Source organism: Rhinopithecus bieti, unplaced genomic scaffold (assembly GCF_001698545.2).
Source record: "Rhinopithecus bieti isolate Rb0 unplaced genomic scaffold, ASM169854v2 scaffold_12484, whole genome shotgun sequence".
NCBI lineage: Eukaryota > Metazoa > Chordata > Mammalia > Primates > Cercopithecidae > Rhinopithecus > Rhinopithecus bieti.
The window spans coordinates 21,514-43,097 of NW_016807126.1; the positions used below are offsets into that span (position 1 = coordinate 21,514).

The 21,584-nt window shown below is 49.8% G+C and overlaps 1 protein-coding gene across 5 annotated transcripts; it reads right to left on the reverse strand.

Annotated features, from left to right (window-relative positions):
• Positions 1 to 202: 202 nt before the first annotated feature.
• TBRG4 (transforming growth factor beta regulator 4) lies at positions 203 to 12,149 on the reverse strand. Of its 5 annotated transcripts, none has more exons than XM_017880304.1 (12): positions 11,754 to 11,843; positions 11,430 to 11,565; positions 8,941 to 9,401; positions 5,614 to 5,937; positions 4,676 to 4,847; positions 4,233 to 4,390; positions 3,456 to 3,566; positions 2,472 to 2,616; positions 1,947 to 2,192; positions 1,625 to 1,736; positions 1,362 to 1,476; positions 203 to 529 (listed from the first exon to the last, which is right to left on the reverse strand). In XM_017880304.1, exons 3-12 carry the CDS (start codon positions 9,349 to 9,351, stop codon positions 428 to 430), a joined length of 1,896 nt encoding a protein of 631 aa, XP_017735793.1. In that variant the 5' UTR covers positions 9,352 to 9,401; positions 11,430 to 11,565; positions 11,754 to 11,843; the 3' UTR covers positions 203 to 427. The 5 variants fall into 5 exon arrangements, with proteins under 5 accessions (XP_017735793.1, XP_017735794.1, XP_017735791.1 ...); XM_017880305.1 differs by having other exon boundaries at positions 11,775 to 11,818; XM_017880302.1 differs by lacking the exon at positions 11,430 to 11,565 and having other exon boundaries at positions 11,775 to 12,149.
• Between the last annotated feature and the right edge of the window lie 9,435 nt (positions 12,150 to 21,584).

Here is a 21,584-nt window from a genome sequence, read left to right on the forward strand (position 1 = left end):
TTCTGGGGCTGATAGAGACCCCTACGCAAGAGGCCGGCACATGTGAATATGCACACATGAAGGGAAGAAGCTGGGAGAGACAGGCAGGTGACAACCCAGGTCTGTCCCGAAAGCAGCCCTCATGGGCTGGGCATGGCAGGGGAGTGCACAGGGCAGATTCTGGAGAACCATGCCCTGCTCCCCAAAGCAGACAGACAAGTGCTGAGAGTGCAGAGGGTGACAAAGCCTGGGAAGGCCCCAGGGGTCTAACACCAAAATTAAAGATTTATTACACACAAGAGGATGTTCTGTCCCTCAGAGCAGCTGGCCACCCTCCCCACTCTGGCCAAGGTCCTGCACAGAGGTTTGTCCTCAATGGCGACCCTCCTTGCTGACCCATGGTTAGACCTCCAGCGGAGAGACATGCGGCCCATGCTGCTGGCACAAGTCACTTGGCCAGCTCCTCAGCCACTGCTTTGCGCATCTTGTCCTTGAGGTAGGCGCCTTTCTGCCATTCAGACTTGAGTTCCAGCCACTCATAGAATGGGACCTAGGAGGAGGCAGGGGAGACAGGTCACATGGGCAAAGGGATCCCTTCCAGCCAGTGGCTCTGCCTGCTTGCCTGCTGTCCTCACATTGACCCCTCACCCAACACCTCTGGTGACCAACAGCTCTGCGCACCTGCCCCTTGGCCTCCAAGTCTTCAAGGCAGAGCCCATGAACTGCAGGCAGTGCGGGCAGGGAGAGGTGCTAGCACTGTCAGTGCTGGAGAGGTCTGCAAACTACTTGGAGGCCCAAGAAGGGCTTCTGAACTTTAAAAAGTTAAAAACCTCTCAACAACCCAAAGAAGAAAACAGAACGCTTGTGTGGCTCATGAAGCCACATATTCATTCACTGGCCCTTTCCAGGGAAGGTGGCCCCCTTTGATCTTAGCTAAGGTCTCCCAGGTATGAATCCAGAGTCAGGCCCAGGACCTGCATCTTTCTGCTCCTGCCAGTCCCACTGGTCCTACTTTTCCTGACAACAGGCTCTGACCAAGGGGGCAGAGCCACTGCACTCAGAGCCCCAACAGCTGTGCAGCCTCCTGGGCTTCGAGCTGCTCATCTGTGAATGGACCCTACCCTGCCCACCTCTTAAAGCTGAATGAACAGGCTTGGTTGCCTTTTTGGGTTCACCCATGGGGTGAGATGCTGGGAAGGTTAGACGGGAGGCTGGAGCACCTAGGATCCACAGTAAACTCCTTCCCTGGGCTCCTGGGAGAGGCCTGGGGCCACGGGCAGGGCATGTGTCTATACCTGCTGGCTCAGTTCCACCTGATCCCCTTTCTAGTGGGGGTTGGGGATTCTCCCTGTGCAGTGACCACCTGCCCAAGAGGTACTCACGTCCACTAAGAGGAAGCCTGCAGCCAGTATGTGTCGCCGGGCCAGAACAAAGCGACCCAACAAGTCCTTACTTCGGCTGTTGAAGTTGGGGAACTCCCACCGCAGGAAAGCTAGCCTGGAAGGAAGAAGGGGTGGCTGGCATGCTTCCAGTCTCCCAGCCCCTCAGAGGTGAAAGAGGGAAAGCAAAGAATATGTAGTCCAACATCCATGGTGCCCCCATGGCCTCTACTGGGGCCATGGCCAACAGGTCTCTGGCCACCTACCTCTTAGCACCTGCAGGTGGTGGCTGGCTCCCAGTTGGCTGGGCAAGATGAGGTGCCACAAAGTCCCTTACGGGCAGAAACTGGCCATCACTGTCCAGCAGCACCTCAGCATCTGGGGCAGAAGTGTGGAATGAGAACATCTTGGGGGACATCCCTCAGAAACACCCCCACAGAAAGGATGAACCAAGATGGGATTGTGGGGAGCCCAGGCTGACACCCTACAGCTCCCCAGGTCAGTTCTTACTGCAGAAGGGGTGGGATAGAAGAGTCCTGTTAGACTCAGGCAGTGCCTGGCCCTGTGCCAACCAGGGGGAGCCCTCACCCAGCACCCAGCCATACTGCGTGGCCACCTCGAAGCTGCCCCTGTCGGCACTCCCCAGCAGCCCCTTCAGTGTCTCCTGCAGCTCCTTTTGCAGGGGGGTCACCTTCCTGTCAAGGGCTGAGGGCCAAGGGGCCACAGCTGAGGCTGGCAGAAGGGGGCCTGAGTACTCGGGGTACTCCAGCAGGGCAGTGGCGTGGACGTGGAGCAGCTTCTGGAAGGTGTTCTGATCCTTCTGAGACTGGCTCCCTAGGGAACAAGGAGAAAGTAGAGGGAGGTGGGTCTAGGGGCCAGAGATGGGGAGACCCCGGATGAGAGGGCAGTAGCACCCCTACACCCAGTCCCAGCCCAGTTCTCTGGGTCAGGAGGCAGCAGAGTTACAGTCTGCTGGCCACCCACAGGGAGGGGATGGAGAGCAAGGGGGAGTGACAGCCCTGGCCTCCATCTGCCCCAAATTCTCACCTGGCACTAGGCAGACAAGACCAGGCAGTTCCCCAGTTCCAGTAGTACTAAGGACAAGGGGCTCACCTAGAAACTGGATGTGAAATTCAGGGTGGAGGACGGCTTGCAGCTCTGCTTCCCGTGCCTGCTGCAGCACACACAAGGCCCACACCAGGTCCACCTGCAGGGCTGGCTCCAGGCCTGGCAGCTCTGACCCTAGTTTCTCATGTACCTGGGCAAGGATACGGTGTGGTGGAGAAAGCAGGCTCTCCTTAGGGGCTGCAAACAGCCATGGGTGAGTCACAGTCCAAGATATGGTCTTGGCCCAGTTGGGATGAGGCCAGAGGAGGCTACTGGGGAACAAGAGGCAGAACCCTGGACCTTGGTGAGGCCTGGAGCAATCCTGGGCTTGAAGGTACGAGGAATCTTCCTCATGTTCCAAGATCACTCTGGACAGCAGGAAGAGTGCTGCTGAATGCTGGCATTTGATTAGGTTTACTACAACCAACCTACTGGCAGGGAACAAAATCCCTTCTCCCATAATGTCTCCAAGTGAGTACCTGGGAAAAGGGAGGAGGAATCTCTGGTCCTCCGAGAGGTGAGAACATCCAAGAGGTGAAGTGCTCCCAGCCCCTGGCTGGTTGTTCTCAGGACTATACCAGGCAAACACCTGATAGAATCCCAGGGAGCCTGGGGTCACATCTGGCCTGCTGGCCTCTGTGGCTGTCCTGAGGTCTTCATAAACAAGGCTCCCCCTCCTACCCTGAGCTGGGGCACATAGCATGAAGGCCCACTGGAGCTTCTGAGCATCAACAGGGCATTAAAAGGAGTACCAGAGGCAGGACCCCCCAGCGCTGCCTGGCAGTGCAGTCAGTGAGACAGCAGGATTTCATGTTTGTTCTCAGTGATCCCTAGGATGCCTGGCTCCAGCCAGCTCCCCCTGCCCTCCCATGCCACACATAGCGGCCCCTCCCCCTCCGCCCAGCGCGAGCTGATCTTGGGAGGACAGTTCATGAACGATTAGCTGCAGGGGAGGATAAAGGTCAAGCAGTGGGAGCCCAGAGGCCGTACCAGGCTGAAGAACTGATCCTCTTGGTCTGGATGGAAGTTCAGACGTGCAAAAGCCAGAAGTATGCTGCATAGGTGAGGCACAGTGATGTCCTGCGCTCTGTTCAGGACGTGCTGGATAGGTCAGAAATAGCAGATGGACAGAATAAGCTCTCCGCCCAGCACGTTGTCCTCCTGCCCAGCTCTGAGTCTGAGGGGAGCCTGCGTGGCCAGCAGCAACGGGAGGACCCTCCATCCGGGGCCCATGAGCTGTGCTGGGCACAGAGAAGGACTTACACAGGCCTAGATCCTCCTTCTCCTGGCAGCAACTACCCACAGAGGCTGGGGACACTTAGAAACTGCTTCTTTCCGGTAAGGGCTTTAGAAATATTCTCCAACCAGTCAACTTAGTTTAGACTGGTCACACATAAACGCAAATGCAGGTGTCATCTTTCTGCACAGCTCCACTTTGGCGGGGGTGGGGGGGGTGGGGGGGAGATCAGTGATTCACGAGGCAGTTCTGAGTGGATTCTCAGCCTCACCAGCCATGCTGCTACCTGCTACAGCTACCCCAAAACGGATGGAAGCACTTATGGTCAGTGAAAGAACAGAGGAAACAGTTCTCAAACAGTTTTTTGAGTACTGAATAGCAGCCCTTTCAAAATAAGCCAAAATGCAAGAAGTAATTGCCCCCACAAGTGGGCATTTTCAGACTGGCTTTGCTTTCCTGACTAAGGCAATGGTTCCCAGCAGATGGCCAGGAAGCCAGCTTCTCTGAGCTGGGGCCAGGCCCTGGCTCACCTGGGCAAAGGCCTCATACAGGGGCAGGTTGAGCCACTTGAGTAAGGCGAAGGACTTGGCACAGCGGGCCACCTCACCAGAAGTCAGGCTGGGCATGAGGGACAGCAGGTCGGCGGCCAGGCGCTGGGACACCTGGGTCTGGTGAAAGCCAAGTTTGCCTTCGGGACAGAGTAGATCACAGGGTTTAGCTGGGGAGGGTTAGCAATCCCACCAGCGGCCCCCGCCCCCCCCCCCAGCCTCGAGGTCTTGCTGCTTGATGTCTGTAACCAAATTTATCCCTGAGCCTGGGACCCAGGAACAGGGCCCATGAGTCACAGTGTTTCTGTGGCAGCCTTCTGGGCCAGTGCCTACCATGCATAGGACAGGCACTGAATTTGACATGGCTGCAGGTATCTGCAGGGCAAGAGCTCCCCTCTCTCCACTGTTCTGTCCAAAGGGCTCACCATAGGCGTAGGCCAGGTCCAAGAGCACACTTTTCGTCAGAGAGAACGGCTTCTGCACCAGGTGGTAGGAGATGGCCCGCAGCAAGGGCACGGACCGCCGGCTCTGAGCTGCCAGCGTCACCAGCACCTTCCGCAGCTCATCGGGGCCAAACTGCTCCACCAACTCCAGGCACTGTCAACCACAGCCGCGCAGAGGTCAGCTCAATGGCCTGGGGTGGCAGGGACGAGCTGGGGCAGGGGTCCCATGGTCCCATCCAGTGCAGTCCCTGTGAGACAGCAACTGGGCCTGAGCTGACTAAACACAGGACCACTGTGCAGGGTCTGCCTCCTCATCCACCCCAGGGAACCCCTGGACCTGGAGTAGTGTCCACAGCCAAACTATCCCCAGGTCCCAGGGTAGGCGACCCAGGGCCCATGAGCTGTGGAGCTTGCTGTGGCAGCCATCTGGGCCAGCCCCCGCTATGACAGGAACGGGCGCTGAATTTGACTTGACTGCAGGGCTACAGCTGACAGGGGTTAACACATCTCCAGGAGAGTTCTAGTTCTAGAGATTCTAGAACTAGAAGAATCTAGTTCTTCTCCAGGAGAGAAGCCAGGCCTGGGCAGTACCTGTGTTACTTTAGGAGTTGCCTGCCATGCCCCCTTCTCAAGACTGTGCTGTGATGGGGTTTGGGGGAAAGATAAAGGTGCAATCAGGGAAGCACCTGTGTTGGGAAGAGCAAGTGGTGCTTGATGAATGCAGCCACAGGGCAACCATCTGTTGCAGCTCCGAGCCCTCTGGTCCTACCCCATGTGATGTCTGAGGCTCCAGAGAGAAGCTCCCGGGGCTATGATCCCAGTGCACACAATGCACCCCTCTGCAGACAACTGTCACCCAAAGAACAAGTCCAAAGCCCAGGGGAGGCAGACTGGGTGTCACCTGCTTTCAGGCCCAGTACCTTGTCTTCCAGGCGGTTCATCAGTGGCTCCGAGAGGTGTCCCACCTTCATCATGACGGTCACTAATGTGCGGCCATCTTCAATTTCTGTCCAGCGCCTTTCCAGGTGCATGAGAAGCTCAGTCAGCAGCTCCTGGGAGTGCTGTTCCTGTGAGAGGGTGGCACAGGAGTCTGCCAGGAAGGCCAGGTGCTTGTACTTGAGCTTCCGCATGCGCCAGCGGACCTCCTGCTCCACTGACTGCAGCTCCTTGGAGGTCCTGGGGAGGCCCAGTGCATAGAGGCTCCGCAGCAGCCTCGAGAGGGTACCATGCCAGACTGAGGTTATCTAGGCAGGGAAAGGACACAGGAGAAGTAATGTGGCACTGTCAGTCCTGTGTGTGAGCTGGAGGCCCCCTCTCTGAACCTTGTTTCATGTGCATTTACTACAACTCTTCAGAGAAGACAGTATCAGTTCCCTACTCTGTTGTAACAGGGCCAGGGTGCCTTGCTGCTCCTCACAGCCTTGCTCAACCTCGAGGCCTAGACGCTTGGTGTCTGTAACCAAATTTATCCCTGAGCCTGGGACACAGGAACAGGGCCCATGAGTCACAGTGTTTCTGTGGCAGCCTTCTGGGCCAGTGGCTACCATGGGCAGGGCAGGCACTGAATTTGACATGGCTGCCAAGTACCAGCAGAGCAGGAGCTACCCTCAGGCACCGGCCAGATCCAAGGGCACACCTCTGAGCCTGATCCTCTAGGCTACAATAAATAGCACATTTCTGCTCAAGGTGGCTGAGGTCATTTGCAATTGCTTGTAAGCAAGAACTCTGAGTAGCAAGAGAAATTCTCCAAGTGTCCCCAATGAAGCTTTGACATAATGTAGTTGATTAGAGAGACACTCTTTTACATGGTCCTGGCTACAGCTCTGGGTGGTGGGCATGCAGACTTGAGCTGCAAGCAAAGCTGTCAAGTCAATACAAGAGGTCAGAGAAAAAGTTGGGCCTGATGGATGTGACCTGATGGTAGAGAAGGTGGCACTTAGGCTTACTAAGATCAGTTTTGTTATCATTCATGACTTTTACTTGCAATGACATGAAAAGTTTTAGGTATTAAAAACTTGGGCCAGGCAGATCACCTGAGGTCAGGAATTTGAGACCAGCGTAGTCAACATGGTGAAACCCTGTGCCTACTAAAAATACAAAAATTAGCCAAGTGTGGTGGCACACGCCTGTAGTCCCAGCTACTCAGGATGCTGAGGTGGGAAGATCACTTGAACCTAGAAGATGGAGGCTGCAGTGAGCTGAGACTGTGCCACCACACTCCAGCCTGGGTGACAGAGTGAGACTCTGTCTCAAACAAAACGAAACAAAAATAAAGAAAACAAAAAACACTGGCTTTTCTCCAGTAAAATGATTTGTTTTTGAGTCAGAGAAGCTCCAACCCCTAAACCGTTCTCTAACAAACCAACCTCACAGTTTCTGGCAATGTGAAGTTTCTTAGGCATGCAACTGCTGCAATAAGCAGGAATCCCTGGAGAGCATGAGGTAGTGAACCACCATCTTTACCCTCCAGGGATGTGGCACCCAAGCACGCCAGACTCTCAACTGCCTGCAAAAGAAGGAGCACCTGGGCACAAAGGTTTGCAGGAAAGCCTTTGACATATGGGTAAAAAGACCCCTGGTATCACTAGGCACCCAAATGCAGAGGCCTCCTGGGGATGACCAAGCTGCTGCTGCTACCAGCAGCAGCTCTGAACAGGTTCTTACTAAATGCCAGGCATCCTTCTCTGTGTGCACCCCTATGAGACACCAACATTCCGGGAGAACCATCAGCCCCGCTGCACAGGTAAACAAAGGTGAACTTATTTCTACATAGTTCTGGATCCAAACCTGCACCACAGTCCACCCTCTCTGCTGGTGCCTGCTGTTTCTGAAGAGGGTAACTGCTATTCAGGTACTGTGTCCACAGGGCCCAGACTGTCAACATGGGTGGCTCTAGAGCCCTTTGGCCCTGACTCCATCCTCGTAGGAGAGCAGATGGTAAAACAAGTGTGGCTCCATCCTTTCCTGGGCCAAGTCTCTCAACATTGAACCCTCAGGTTCAGTCTCTTCACTTATGAATGGGAAGCAGAAACCACACTTTCAAGGAGGTGACCTGGGAACAGAAGCCGCTGTCTGAAGGGCTGGGGAGGAGGGAGAAAGTACTGGAGTAAATTCTAATCTTACAGAAGATCTGGGTGTCGACCTTCTGGTTTCATGGACAGCAGGAAAATCTTTAAAAAGAAAGCTGTTATTACATTACAGATACTTGCCTTATAATTTTGTTACAATGTTTCATAACTTTGAAACTTTCATCATAAGACTTTCTTAAATCACATGTGAGTAAAGAGTCAATAAACAGCAATTAGAATTATAGCCAAATAACAAGGGGGCCTAACTAAGTTCATTTTATGAATTATATCCCCAGCAAGAAATAAGTATGTACTGTAACCCCAGTCCACATGACACATGCAAATATATACATAATTAAAACAAAAGTTTCATGAGACATTATTGATTCCCCTTACTATATGTGATGAATTCTGGTATTTTCTATACTACTCTAACTCATTAAGCAACATCTGGCCACATCCCACTATACTGATGTTATAACCTGCAGCTTGAAAAGCACTCAGTGCAACTCCTTCCTTGGATAGTGCCTTTCTCTTCATTACACCTGACAACTGGAAACATGGTTTCAGTGCCCCAGCACCTCCCTTCCAAACCAGACCAGGGAGTTAGGGCCACTTTAGCCACAGCAGGAGTCTGTACTCCTGTTTTTGTACATGGAGCCCCGGGGAAGACTCTCTAAGAAGGGAGTCCCTCAGTGAGCAGAGAAAACCTGCCCTGCTCAGGGCCACACAAATGGGTCTTGTTGCCTCTCTCCATGGTCATCCTTGGAGGGTCTGAACATGGCTAGATCATGCCCGTGTCTGTCTCAAGTTTCAAGGACCTTCCATCAGTTATGCTGTATCTCCTTTGGCTTCAAGAACAGTGCCTTGCCATCAGTCAGACACTGGCAGAGAGCAATACAAGTGAAGACTATACGGTGAGGGAGAAAGCACCCAAAGAACTGAGAACCAGGCTCGCTTCCCATGCTTCTATTACTAAGCGTCTCGGCTGTCTGTCTGTAAGACGAGCATAGCAATATTTACCTAACAGGGCTCTCGTAAGGATAAACAAAGAGAAAGCACAATAAAGTACTTTGCAGGGTCCCTGTCTATGCTTGGTAAGCACTGGCTGCCGTGGACCCCAGCATTTCTGGTTGTTTTCCTCTTGTCCATGCTCTCAGACAACACTCCAGCACCCACCTGACTGCTGAGCATGCAGAGAAGTTGCTGAAAGCGGGCATCTTGTATAAGCAAGGCTTTGTCTTCTGGCTTCTCAGACAGCAAGTGAGAGAGCCGGATAAGTACTAGGGCCGCATGATTGTTTTCCAAGTGGTGACTGCCACCAAGTAGCTCCAGGAGCTCCTCTGGCCTTGTGGCCTTCTTGATGAGATGGTCCACCTGGTTCTCTATGTAGGGAGTAAACGCTTGTTCCTTCTCCACCAGCTCCACCAAGGAACCTGGGAAGTGGGAAATGGGTGAGGTGGCTGAGGAAGTCAGAGTCTTATGGGCTACCCTGGCAAGTCTCAGTCGGCCAACTGGAGCCATGGCAGGGGCCTGACGAGCAGCTTCTCTCAGGAGGCACGTGCATCGCTTTACCAGGTGAGCTGCCATAATGTCCTGGGTGGCAGAGAGACAAGACTCCTAGCAACTGATTCCAAACCCTGAAGAGAAAAAGGAGAGAGAAGGGGCTACCACAGGGGCAGTTTCTGACTCACAATCTTGACAAATGAAATAGAGTCAAAGCCACCCTATCTGTAAAATCAGACTAAGTCTTTCTTGACGATCCATAGACATGTGATAGTATTTTCTGAAGCAAAAATCTCACAGGATTTTTGTTTCAGTACAGAATGCCATCAGATATCAAAACTCAGGAGCATTACAGCCTGGGTGGGAAGGTTTTCATCCTCCTTGTAACTTGAAATCACCTAGGATGTGGTTCAACAATTCAGATTCCCAGGTCCTGCCCAAGGTCTCCTAAATGATGGCATCTCTGCAGACAGGACCCAGACAGCATTTTTTTTTTTTTAAATTTATTTCAAGGGTAACCAGGATTAAGAATTACGGACCTGGCCAGGCATGGTGGCTCATGCCTGTAATCCCAGCACTTTGGGAGGCCTAGGTGGGTGGATCACTTGAGGTCAGGAGTTTGAGACCAGCCTGGCCAACATGGTGAAACTCCACCTCTACTAAAAATACAAACATTAGCTGGGCATCATGGTGCATGCCTGTAATCCCAGCTACCTGGGAGGCTAAGGCACGAGTACTGCTTGAACCTCAGAGATGAAGGTTGCAGTGAGCTGATATTGCACCACTGCACTCCAGCCTGGGTGACACAGTGAGACTCTATCTCAAAAAAAAAAAAAAAAAAAATTCACATTCCCAAAGCCTCTGTGGATATATTTTAACACTGCAGACATAGGTGTGAGCCTCTCGAAACCAAGGTAGATTACATCACTAGCCTACTAAAAACCCCCCCACCAAATTTCTAACAGCAAAAACTCTGAACCAATAATAAGAAGCACTTCATAACATGGCCCAGAATGATTTTCTCAGTCTTAGCCCTTTTTCTGCCTCCCAACAACACATGGCCCCATTTTAAACAGGCCTTGCACTTCCACCTCACCTTACAGGGCTTGTTATCCGGGTCTCCTCCTCCCCCAATCAGGCCCTTTAAAACACATCTCATCCTTCCAAGGCCAAACTCAAGGTTGCCATCTCCAGCAATGTGTTACATATCGCCGTCATGTTGCTTTTAACAATTCTATCGGCCGGGCGCGGTGGCTCACGCCTGTAATCACTAATCACAGCACTCTGGGAGGCCGAGGCGGGCGGATCACGAGGTCAGGAGATCGAGATCATCCTGGCTAACACGGTGAAACCCCGTCTCTACTAGAAATGCAAAAAAATTAGCCGGGCATGGTGGCGGCGCCTGTAGTCCCAGCTACCCGAGAGGCTGAGGCAGGAGAATGGCTTGAACCCAGAAAGCAGAGCTTACAGTGAGCCGAGATCGCGCCACTGAACTCCAGACTGGGCGACAGAGCGAGACTCAGTCTCAAAAAAAAAAAAAAAAAGAAAAAAAAATCTATTAGCTATTCTAGCTCCCTACGGCGATTAAGTGACCCAGGGAAGACACGTGACAAGGGCAAGCTAAAACGTTCACCTGGGCCTCATTTCTGCCAAAGCAGAATGCACGTTTGAACTTTCACCACTTCCTGGAACTTGGTATATGGCCAGCACATTTTATTTTTATATAAGGGGATTACTGCAGCTGTAAAAAGCTTAGTCTAACTCCACTTAAAAAAAAAAAAAAAAAAATCTCAGAGAGTCGGAGTATTTGCCCATACGCAACATCTACCGCTTCCTGAGCCTAAGTACAGTGGAGAAATCTTTCCGACTTTATTTTTTTAAGACGGAGTCTCGCTCTGTCGCCCAGGCTGGAGTGCAATGGCGCGACCTCGGCTCACTACAACCTCCACCTCCCGGATTCAAGCGATTCTCCTGCCTCAGCCTCCCAAGTAGCTGGGATTACAGGCCTGCGCCACCACACCTGGCTAATTTTTGTATTTTCAGTAGAAACGGGGTTTCACCATGACCTCAAGTGATCCACTGCGCCCAGCCTCCTTTCCGATTTTTTAAGATCCCTAAGAGCAGTTTAGGGGAGTAAACGGAAGCCCAGGAACCGGACTTACGTTTAGGCAAACAGCAATCCAAAACTTTAGTTCTAAAATGCAGAGAGAAAACAACTTGCACTAAGTCACGAAAACTGGCTCGCTGGGGTCATGGACGGCCAACAGGGGCGGCGTCTTCCAGGCCCAGCCGCGCGGGCTAGATAAGACAGGAAGCGTATGCACTGGCAAGCCAGCACGGAACGAGCGGACGGCCAGGCACACCGCATCCCACCGCGTCCCAGCCTGCTCCCCAGGTTCACCGCATCCCAAGACCCCTGACACCTTCCCAGCCACGCCTCGAAACCCACGCCCAGCCGCCCCTTCTCCCCGTGCCACAAGACCTACGCCGCGAGAACCACCGCTGACCTCCATCCGCCGCCCTAACTGTCCCCGGAACCATGAGGTGTGCGGCGCGCTTCCTACGTCACTCGGAGCGCCGGCGGAAACGAGGTGAGTCTCGCACCGCCTGTCCGGAAGCCACGTCTCCAGCTTCCGGCCACGCCTTTTCGGCGGGTACCGTCTTTGCTGAGGGGTGAAGTGGAACGTTAGGTGATGGGAAACTTAGAAAAGATAAAGAACCTAGGAAGAAAGGCTTCGGTTGCTCCGCCGACCAGTACCTAATCCTCATACGGAGTGCGGGAGACGACCCTTTGTTGTCCATGCTGTCCCCCTGTCCTTCCCGGCTTGCGTAGGCGTAGGAGAGCTCCTAGGGTGGTGAAAGACTGGGCTGGTGGAGTGGGATAGGCAATGCTGAGGCGTGTGGGGGTTGGGAGGGCGAGTGAGTGGAGACTGGGGAACTCCAGAGCGCCCACTTGCAGCTGCACTTGAAGCTCTTCTTGAGTAAATGCAGGCAGTTTATTTAGACCTAGCAATTTTTTTTTTTTTTACGTCTAGAATTCTGGATTTTATGTGCAATTTTCCTGATTTTAAATAGTGGTGTTTAATTACAAAATAAAGTGCGGGATAGCCCAAACAAAATGTATCCGAGGTCTGTATATGGTGTTGATTAATTTGCCTTCCTGCACAGCCTTTTATTTTCTGTGGAGTTAATAATTACTTTGGCTGGGCACGGTGGCTCATGCCTGTAATCCCAGGCCTCCATGGGTGGATCACTTTAGGTCAGGAGACCAGTCTGGCCAACATGGCGAAAGCCCGTCTCTACTAAAAATACAAAAAAAATTAGCCGGGAGTGGTGGCGCGCGCCTGTAGTCCCAGGCTACTAGGGAGGCCGAGGCATGAGAATCGCTTGAATCCGGGAGGTGGAGGTTGCAGTGAGCAGAGATCTTGCCACTGCACTCCGGCCTGGTTGACAGCAAGACCCTGTCTCCAAAAACAAAACAAAAGCATAAAATAAAATAAATTATTACTTTGGTTTGTGTTTGTAAACTAAAAATAAAATTGTAAGCCCCCCCAACCACTGAACGGACCTCTTCTTGGCCAAGGAGACCCCAGAGAAACCTTAAAAACTGAGTTCCCAGCCATTCTGGAAAGGGAGGTTGAACACCTCTTGTTATAGCCCCTGTTGGCATTTAGACAACTGACCAACATTAATGTTAAAGTAGAGATCATAAGACTAACAGACGGTGGTAGTAAGATACCAAATTATAAACAAGACCTACGGCCATGCAAGGCAAGGGTTAAGTCAAGCTTGCAGACCATCAATCTTGCTGAAGAGGTCTTTTTTGACCCAGTGTATTGTGGCTGATTCTGGCATCCTATCTTAAACATTCTTTTCTGCTGACTCCAAGTTTTACGCAGTGCCTCACTCTTTTAACCAATTGTAAATTAAAGAATCTCTTAGTCAAGCTGCCTGAGGTGGGAGGATCACTTGAGGCCAGGAGTTAAAGACTAGCCTGGGCAACATAGGGAGACCCTATCTATCCCTACCAAAAGATCTATCTATCTTATCTGTCATATTTCGTGTATATATCTATGTATTTGAGTCCACCTATAACTTGTCTATCTTATCTATCATCTAACGTGTATATATCTATGTATTTGAGTCCACCTATAACTTGTAAACCCCCCACACCAAGACATCCTGCCTTTTGGAGCCAAACCAGTGTATACCTTCCACACATTGATTTATGTCTTTGCCTGTAACCCCTGGCTCCCTGAAAACCTAACTATAAATATAAATACAGGTATAAATATAAATATAGTTATAAAACCAAACTATAATCTGACTGCCTTGGGACCACTTAAGGCTTTTTGGGTTTGTATTTTCCTGGGGCTGTGGTCACTCATTGGCTCTGAATAAACCTCTTTAAGAAATTTACCGAGTTTGATTTTTCTGTTAACAGTTAATTAAGATTCCATGTATTTATCACAAATTCTACTCCAAATCCTTCACAAGTTTTCTGTCAAAAGACAATATTACAACAGATTTATAGATCTGTTAAAAGAAAAACTTTAGACAAATTAGTGGAGTTTTGTTGAGGAAGGAGCCTTGAAAACATGCTAAGGGAAAGAAGCTAGACACATGAGGCCACATATTGTATAGTTCCATTTATATTTGAAATGTCCAGAATAGGTGAATTGATAAGAGTCACCTATGTGATCTTGAGATGGGGAGAATAGGGAGTGAGGTTTGAGGTTTCTTCTTGGGATGGTAAAAGTGTCCTGGAATTAGATAATAGGGATGGTTGCACAACGCTGAATATACTAAAAGCCACCTGTGACATAAGAAATATATATGTGGTCTCTGCATAGAGCTTCTAAAACCCTTGTAACTTTTTTTTTTAGGTTTTCATTAAGTCATTTTATAAAGAACGTCATTTGTTTTCATAAAATGCTACATATACTTTATATATAGTGTATATATAAATTTATATATGCTAAAGTTACAAAGCAGAATTATAAAAAGAAACCCGTGAACCCATTACTCCACTTAAGAAATAGAATATTACCAAGTTGCAATTTTCTGAGAGTTTCCTCTTCTTTCTTATGCCTCCACCCCAGCGAATTGCTATCCTGATGTTTTTCATTTGTTTTTTAATTTAATGTAAAGTTCCAGGATACATGTGCAGGACGTGCAGGTTTGTTACATAGGTAAACGTGTGCCGTGGTGGTTTGCTGCACCTATCAACTCATCACCTAGGTACTAAGACCTGCATGCATTGGTTATTTATCCTGATGCTCTCCCTTCTCCCCGCACCGTGGACAGGACCCAGTGTGTGTTGTACCCCTCCCTGTGTCCATGTGTTCTCACTGTTCAGCTCCCACTTATAAGTGTGAACATGCAGTGTTTGGTTTTCTGTTCTTGTGTTAGTTTGCTGAGGATAATGGCTTCCAGCTCCATCCATGTTCCTGCGAAGGACATGATCTCGTTCTTTTTTATGGCTGCATAGTAGTCCATGGTGTATATGTACCACATTTTCTTTATCCAGGCTATCATTAATGGGCATTTGTAAAACCCTTGTAACTTCTTGAGTGATAGTGACATCTTTTGTTATTCATCATAAGCCCCTTTTAACCATACCTGAGTTTATGCCACTAATGACGTGGCTTTTGGAAGATGGGAGCTGATTGTCAGAGAAACCAACCATGTGATTAGAGGGCTGAAACTTTTAGCCCCACCTCTCAACCTCTAGAGAGAGGAGAGAAACTGGAGATTGATTTGATTACAGTTGATCTAAAAGAAGAAACTGAGGCAAAGTTAATAAAAGTGGAGAGTTTACATTTGAACCAAAATGAAGACAGCTGCCCAGAAGACTCACACACAAGTAACCTTGGATATGAGCTTCATTCAGCCTTTGTTACAAGCAGGTTTTTAAAGGCAAAAAAGGGGACTAGACATGGGGCCGATAAAAAGTTGTTTGTCAGGAATCCTCACTGGTTTACAGAAATAACATTGATTAGTGATGTCTATACATTGTTGAATGATAGGGTATGAGTTATGTTGTGCAGCATGCAGTATTGTTAGGTTAATTTATAGCTACTTGGGCAGTCAGTCTAGAGTCCACATAGTAAGCAGCTTCAAGATGATGATTTAGCAAGAGGGAGGAAGTGGGATGTGACTGCTGCCTCTTTCTCATGCCTTTTTTGGGCCCGATAATTTAGAGGAAGCTCGTATTCCTCATATAAAAACACTTCTTTTGATTGTCATTACTAATAACCAATGATTTTTATAAATTATACCTAGGTAATGAAACTTCATAAAAACTTAAACAGTGGGGTTCAGAGAGCTTCCAAGTTGGTGAATGCATCCACATGCTGGGAAGGTGTCACCTCCCAAACTCCATGGGAACAGAAACTCTGAGGCTTGAGATTCTTCCAGAAGTGTTGTGATTAGAGGAACAGTTTCCTTTGGGACCTGGCCCTAAGACTCTATTTATTTATTTCTTTATTTATTATTTTTATTTTTATTTGGAGATGGAGTCTGGCTCTGTTGCCCAGGCTGGAGTGCAATGGTGCGATCTCAGCTCACTGCAAGCTCCGCCTCCTGGGTTCACGCCATTCTCTTGCCTCAGCCTCCCAAGTAGCTGGCACTACAGGTGCATGCCGCCATGCCCAGTAATTTTTTGTATTTTTAGGAGAGATGGGGTTTCACTGTGTTCGCCAGGATGGTCTCGATCTCCTGACCTCGTGATCCGCCTCCCTTGGCCTCCGAAAGTGCTGGGATTACAGGCGTGAGCCACCGTGCCGGGCCTCTAAGACCCTTTTAATCTAGATGTTCATCTAAATCCTTTAAAATATACTTTGTAATTAACTGGTAAACATAGATGCTATGATCTGATTTTGTCCCTCCAAAATTTGCATGTTCAAATCTAATCTCCAAAGTGTTGATATTAAGAGGTGGGGCCTTTGGGAGGTAATTAGGTCATGAGGATGGAGCCCTGGTGAATGGAATTAGTGCCCTTATAGAAGAGGCCTGAGGAAGCATGGTTGTCCCTTTCTCCTTCTGCCACGTGAGAACACAGTAAGAAGTTACCTTCTATGAAGGAGAGAGCCCTTACGAGACACTGAAGCTGCTGGTGTCTTGATCTTGGACTTCCCAATCTCCAGAACTGTGAACAATATATTTCTATGGTTTATAAATTACTCAGTCTATGGTATTTTGTTCCAGCAGCCCAGATGGAATAAGGCCATAAAGTGTTTCTCTGACTTCTGTGAGCTGTTATAGCAAATTACTAAATCTGAAGAGGAGGTCATGGGAACCCTTGCTTTGCAGCCAAGTCAAACAGAAGTGTGGATAGTGTGGGACCCACTACTTGTGACTGGTACCTGAAGTGAGGGTAGTCTTGTGGGACTGAGCCCTTAATTTGTGAGGTCTATGCTAACTCTAAGTAGTTAGTGTCTGTTGTGGTTTGAATACTTGACCCCTCCAAAACACATGTTGAAACTTATCCACTTGCCATCCTGGTTTTAGCATAGAAAGTCTCATGTCCTGGGAAGCTCCCTGACCCTTCCCCGCCCCAAGTCCCAGGCAAATTGGAATGCTTGACCACCCTGTTTCTGTCCTCTCCTGTCTATTCATCTTCCCTCCAGTTGGAATCAAACCACAGTTGCTGTGAGCTCTGCAGTGCAGAAGCTGATACAGCACCTGAGGCTGGCTTCTGACTGGCATCTGGGAACTTGACTGACAAACAATTTCTTGTACAGATAATAACTTCATATAAAAGGTAGGGATCCTCCCTGCACTTAAACTGTTTGTACAACAACATGGCTCATGCTAAGCACCTGCCTTTCTTCTGGGAGTTTGGAATTTTGGTGTGTGCCAGGCAGAGACCAGGCCCTGATAAGAACCCTGGGCACCAAGTCTCTATGAGCTTCCCTGGTAGATAGCATTCTACACGTGTCATCACAACTCATTGTTGAGGGAATCCAGTGACTTCTGCTTGTCTCTGCTGGGAGAGGACTCTTGGAAGCTCATGCCTGGTTTCTTCCAACTTCACCTCATGTGCCTTTTCCCTTTGCAGATTTTGCTCTGTATCCTTTTTTAATAATAAGTCTCAGCCGTGGGTATGACTATGTACTGAGTCCTGTGAGTTCCTCTAGAGAGTCACAGAAACTTGGGGTGGTCTTGGGGACCTGTGACAAACCTGTTGAGGGACTTTCTCAGAGAAGGGCCCTTCTTCAGGGCCTAACAGAATTGATGTCTCTTCAGATTCCTGAATAAGAGGAGGAATCAGACCCAGAGGCTAGTCTAAAGTCAGCTTGGCTCCCTGCTCTGGCAGTACACAACCTGCCCTACCCTGCTATCTATGTGGCAAACTGAGGCCCAAGGAGGGCAGGACATGCCCAAGGACACATGGAGTGAGTGTCCAGGTCTTCTGCAACCAGCCCCAGGCCTCCCCCTGCTTCTGTGCCTGCCAGGGGCTCTGTCCCAGCTAGACTCAGAGTGGTGGATCTTTTGCACCCCCAGCAGGAAACCCTCAGCAGGGCCAACAGTCCTGACCTCTGCCAGCCCTTCCAGCAATCCACAGAACATCTCATCCATTCTTCCTTCTCATCCACCAAGAAGGCCACAGCACCCTCCTCATGCAGTGTGGTGAAAGGTGTCGTACAGTGTGCAGAGTGAATCGTGATAGCCCCAGCCCAGTGGACCCAGCCCTGTCCTACACCAGTGGGGCCCAGCTCATAGCCATTCCTGGCTTTCAGTCAACCTGGGCTCCTGCTCTGGACATCGACATTGAGTACCTGTGCTAACAAATGTGCAGGTGAGAAGGCCTCTGGGGGTCAGGGTGATGGAGCTTGGAAGGGGCCAAGGTGGTCCCCCTTATCAGGATCCTGGAAGTTCTGGTGGCAGCTGCCATGAGAATACAGTGGGAGATGGAGGAGTGGCCCCATGGATCTCTCTGACAGGGATGCTCAGCCTCTAAAAGGGGCTGTTTTACTAGCTTGTAAAATCTACCCAAGTAGGGTACAGATTGGGCTGTCTTGGGGTAAAAAAACATTAAAACTTAAAGCAGTGTTTTATATAGAAAATATTGAAAGGGAATTTTTTTTTTTTTTTTTTTTTTGAGAGTCCTCAACTCGTCGCCAGGCTTGGAGTGCAGTGGTGCTCGATCTCAAGCTCTCACTGCAACTTCTTGCCCTCCAGGGTTCAAACGATTCTCCTGCCTCAGCCTCCCAAGTAGCTGGTATTACAGGTGCATGCCACCACGCCCGGCTAATTTTTTGTAGTTTTAGTAGAGACAAGGTTTCGCCATGTTGGCCATGCTGGTCTCAAACTCCTGACCTCAGGTGATCCACCTGCTTCAGCCTCCCAATTTGTTGGGATTATAGGCGTGAGCCACCATGCCCGGCCGGGACTATTTTAAAATATCATGTGTTAATAGCAAATTTGAGGTTCATGAAGGCTGATAGATCAGGAGATGATTGCCATCGAGAAGCTAGTTTATTACTCTCAGTTCTGGAGAGAAGTGCACATGCCAGACCACAGGGGTCACACAGGAAAACACTGGGGTTGGCCCTGAGGCAGAAGAATGGGGCAGGGAGTGGTGGGCAAGAGTTTTTACTGTGGTTTCTGTGGGAAAGGACAGGTAAGGCAGGGCGAGCAGGTTTAGGATTGGGTGGTTTGAATAATTTCAGGGCCTGGGGCAGGAGGGCTGTCCCTTATTGTCTGATACCTGGCCCTGGAGTGATTAGGACAAGTTCATAGTGGCCAGAGTGTGACAGCCCCATAGAGGAGGTGGTTGAGGGTGTGAGCATTGGATTGGTTGGTTTGTATTTGAAAAGTGCCCCCTGCCCAGGAAGAGGACTCTTCCTGAGGGGTGAGGGACTGATGAGGGAGGCAGAAGGCCAAGGCAAGGTGACTCAGGCCCATCATCAGGGTGCAGAACCAAGTATGTCCAGCATATACATAAGAGGCAAGTGTTGAAGCATTGTTTGCAGAAGTTGGAAACATAGTCAATACAGGGACCAGGGCAGGGCGGGACTTCTCTGTAGGGGAGGAGCCCCCAGCATCAGGAGAAGGATATGTCTCCTGCAGCCTCACTCTGAGCTGCAGGCTAGACAAGGCTGGGTGGTTCCAGCTGCCCAGGCTGGCCTTAGAGCCCCAGCATGAGCAGCAGTGCATGGAGGTAGTGCAGTTCTATTTCAGCCCTGCCTCTCCCCAGCACCTGATCAGCATGGGAGGCTGAGGGCTGGGCCTTGGTGGGCAGGGACAGACAGGCAGATGGGGAAAGGGTATGCCCACTGGCCTGCAGGACCTCCTGGTAGCTCCTCCTTGAGATGGGGAGGGGCAGGCCTGGTGCAATAGCATGCAGGGGCCCTGGCCTGGGAGAGCAGACTACTGGCTTCCTGCCAACACAGTGCATTGTTGACAGGGCCTCCACAGGACCTGTTGACCCACCTTACCCACACCTGTGTCTCAGGCTGCCGGGCCAGTTGCCACAAGGTGACCATGTTACCTGCTGGTCCTCCTTCCACATAGACCTGGCCTTCTTGTGGGGCCCCTCAGCCCACCTGAGCCCTTCCTCTGATGAGAAGGTCCCTTCTGTGCTACATTTCCACCTTGTGCTTTACTAAATCCAGGGCCTGCCCCTCTCCTACCAATCCTGGAGCCCAAATACTCTCTGGCCTGGAGGGCCAGCCCACAGGCCCTTTCTGTTTCCTCTCTCTCTTTTTTTTAGAGAATTTGATAAATTTTTTGAAAAGCTAAGAGCATAGTACAGTGACTATCCATAAACCCATCACCTAGATTCAGCAAGAATTTGGCCACTCTTCCATCTTCCTTTTATCCCCTCCCCTGCCTCACCCCTGCTTGTTCTCACTGTATATATGTTAAGGGAGGAGACCACCCCTCATATTGTCTTATGCCCAATTTCTGCCTCCAAAGAAAGAAGAAGTAAAACTAAAAGGCAGAAATGAAATCCACAGGCAGACAGCCCGGTGCCGCACCCTGGGCCTGGTTAAAGATCGATCCCTGACCTAACCAGTTATGTTATCTATAGATTCCAGACATTGTATGGAAAAGCGTTGTAAAATCCCTGTCCTATTCTGTTCTGTTCTGATTGCTGGTGCATGCAGCCCCAGTCATGTACCCCTGCTTGCTCAATCAATTGTGACCCTCTCATGTGGACCCCTTAGAGTTGTGAGCCCTTAAAAGGGACAGGAATTGCTCACTCAGAGAGATCGGTTATTGGAGACGTGAGTCTTGCCCAAGCTCCTGGCCGAATAACGCCCTTCATTCTTTAACTCCGTGTCTGAAGGGTTTTATCTGCAACTTGTCCTGCTACAATGTGTGTATGTATTTGTGTGTATGTGTGCATGCAAGTATATATGTGTGTTGTGCATATATGTATATGTATTATACATGTGTGTACATGTGTGGGTATATGTGTGTATGTGTATATATGTGCATGTGTGTGTGTGTGTATGTATATCACAGTCTGCTCAGGCTGCTATGACAGCATATTATAGACTGCATGGCTTAAATGATAGAAATTTATTTCTTACATTCCTAGAAGCTGAAAATCCACGGTCAAGATGGCAGTAGATATGGTGTCTGGTAGGAGCTGTCTGGGCTGTCTTCCTGGTGTGCATTGGCCATCTTCTTATTGTATTCTCGCCAAGAGTGGAGAGAGAACTCTCTGTGGTCCCTTTCCACTCGTAAGGGCTCCACTCTCCTGGTCTAATTATCCCCCAAGGGTTCCACCTCTGAATGTTATACCTTCACCTCAGGGGTGAAATCTTCACCTTAGTGGTGAAGATTTCAACATATGAATTTTGGAAGAGGAAGGACAAACATTCAGACCATGCAATGTAAGTGTTTATATTTGTGTATAAACATATGAATATAGGCATGCATATGTGTGTGTGTGTATGTACGGTATACATACAATTCAGAAGTTTTCTTGCTTTGTTTGCTTGCTAAATCCTTTGAAAGTGAGCTGTAGGCTGGCTGGGCACAGTGGCTCATGCCTGTAATCCCAGCACTTTGGGAGGCTGAGGCAGGTGGATCACATGGTTAGAAGATTGAGACCATCCTGGCTAACATGGTGAAACCCCGTCTCTACTAAAATTATACACACACACACACACACACACACACACACACACAATTAGCTGGGCATGGTGGCGCATGCCTGTAGTCCCAGCTACTCAGGAGGCTGAGGCAGGAGAATCACTTGAACCCAAGAGGCAGTGGTTGCAGTGAGCTGAGATCGTGCCACTGTGCTGCAGCCTGGGCAACAGAGGGAGAAAAAAGAAAAAAGAAAAAAAAAAAAA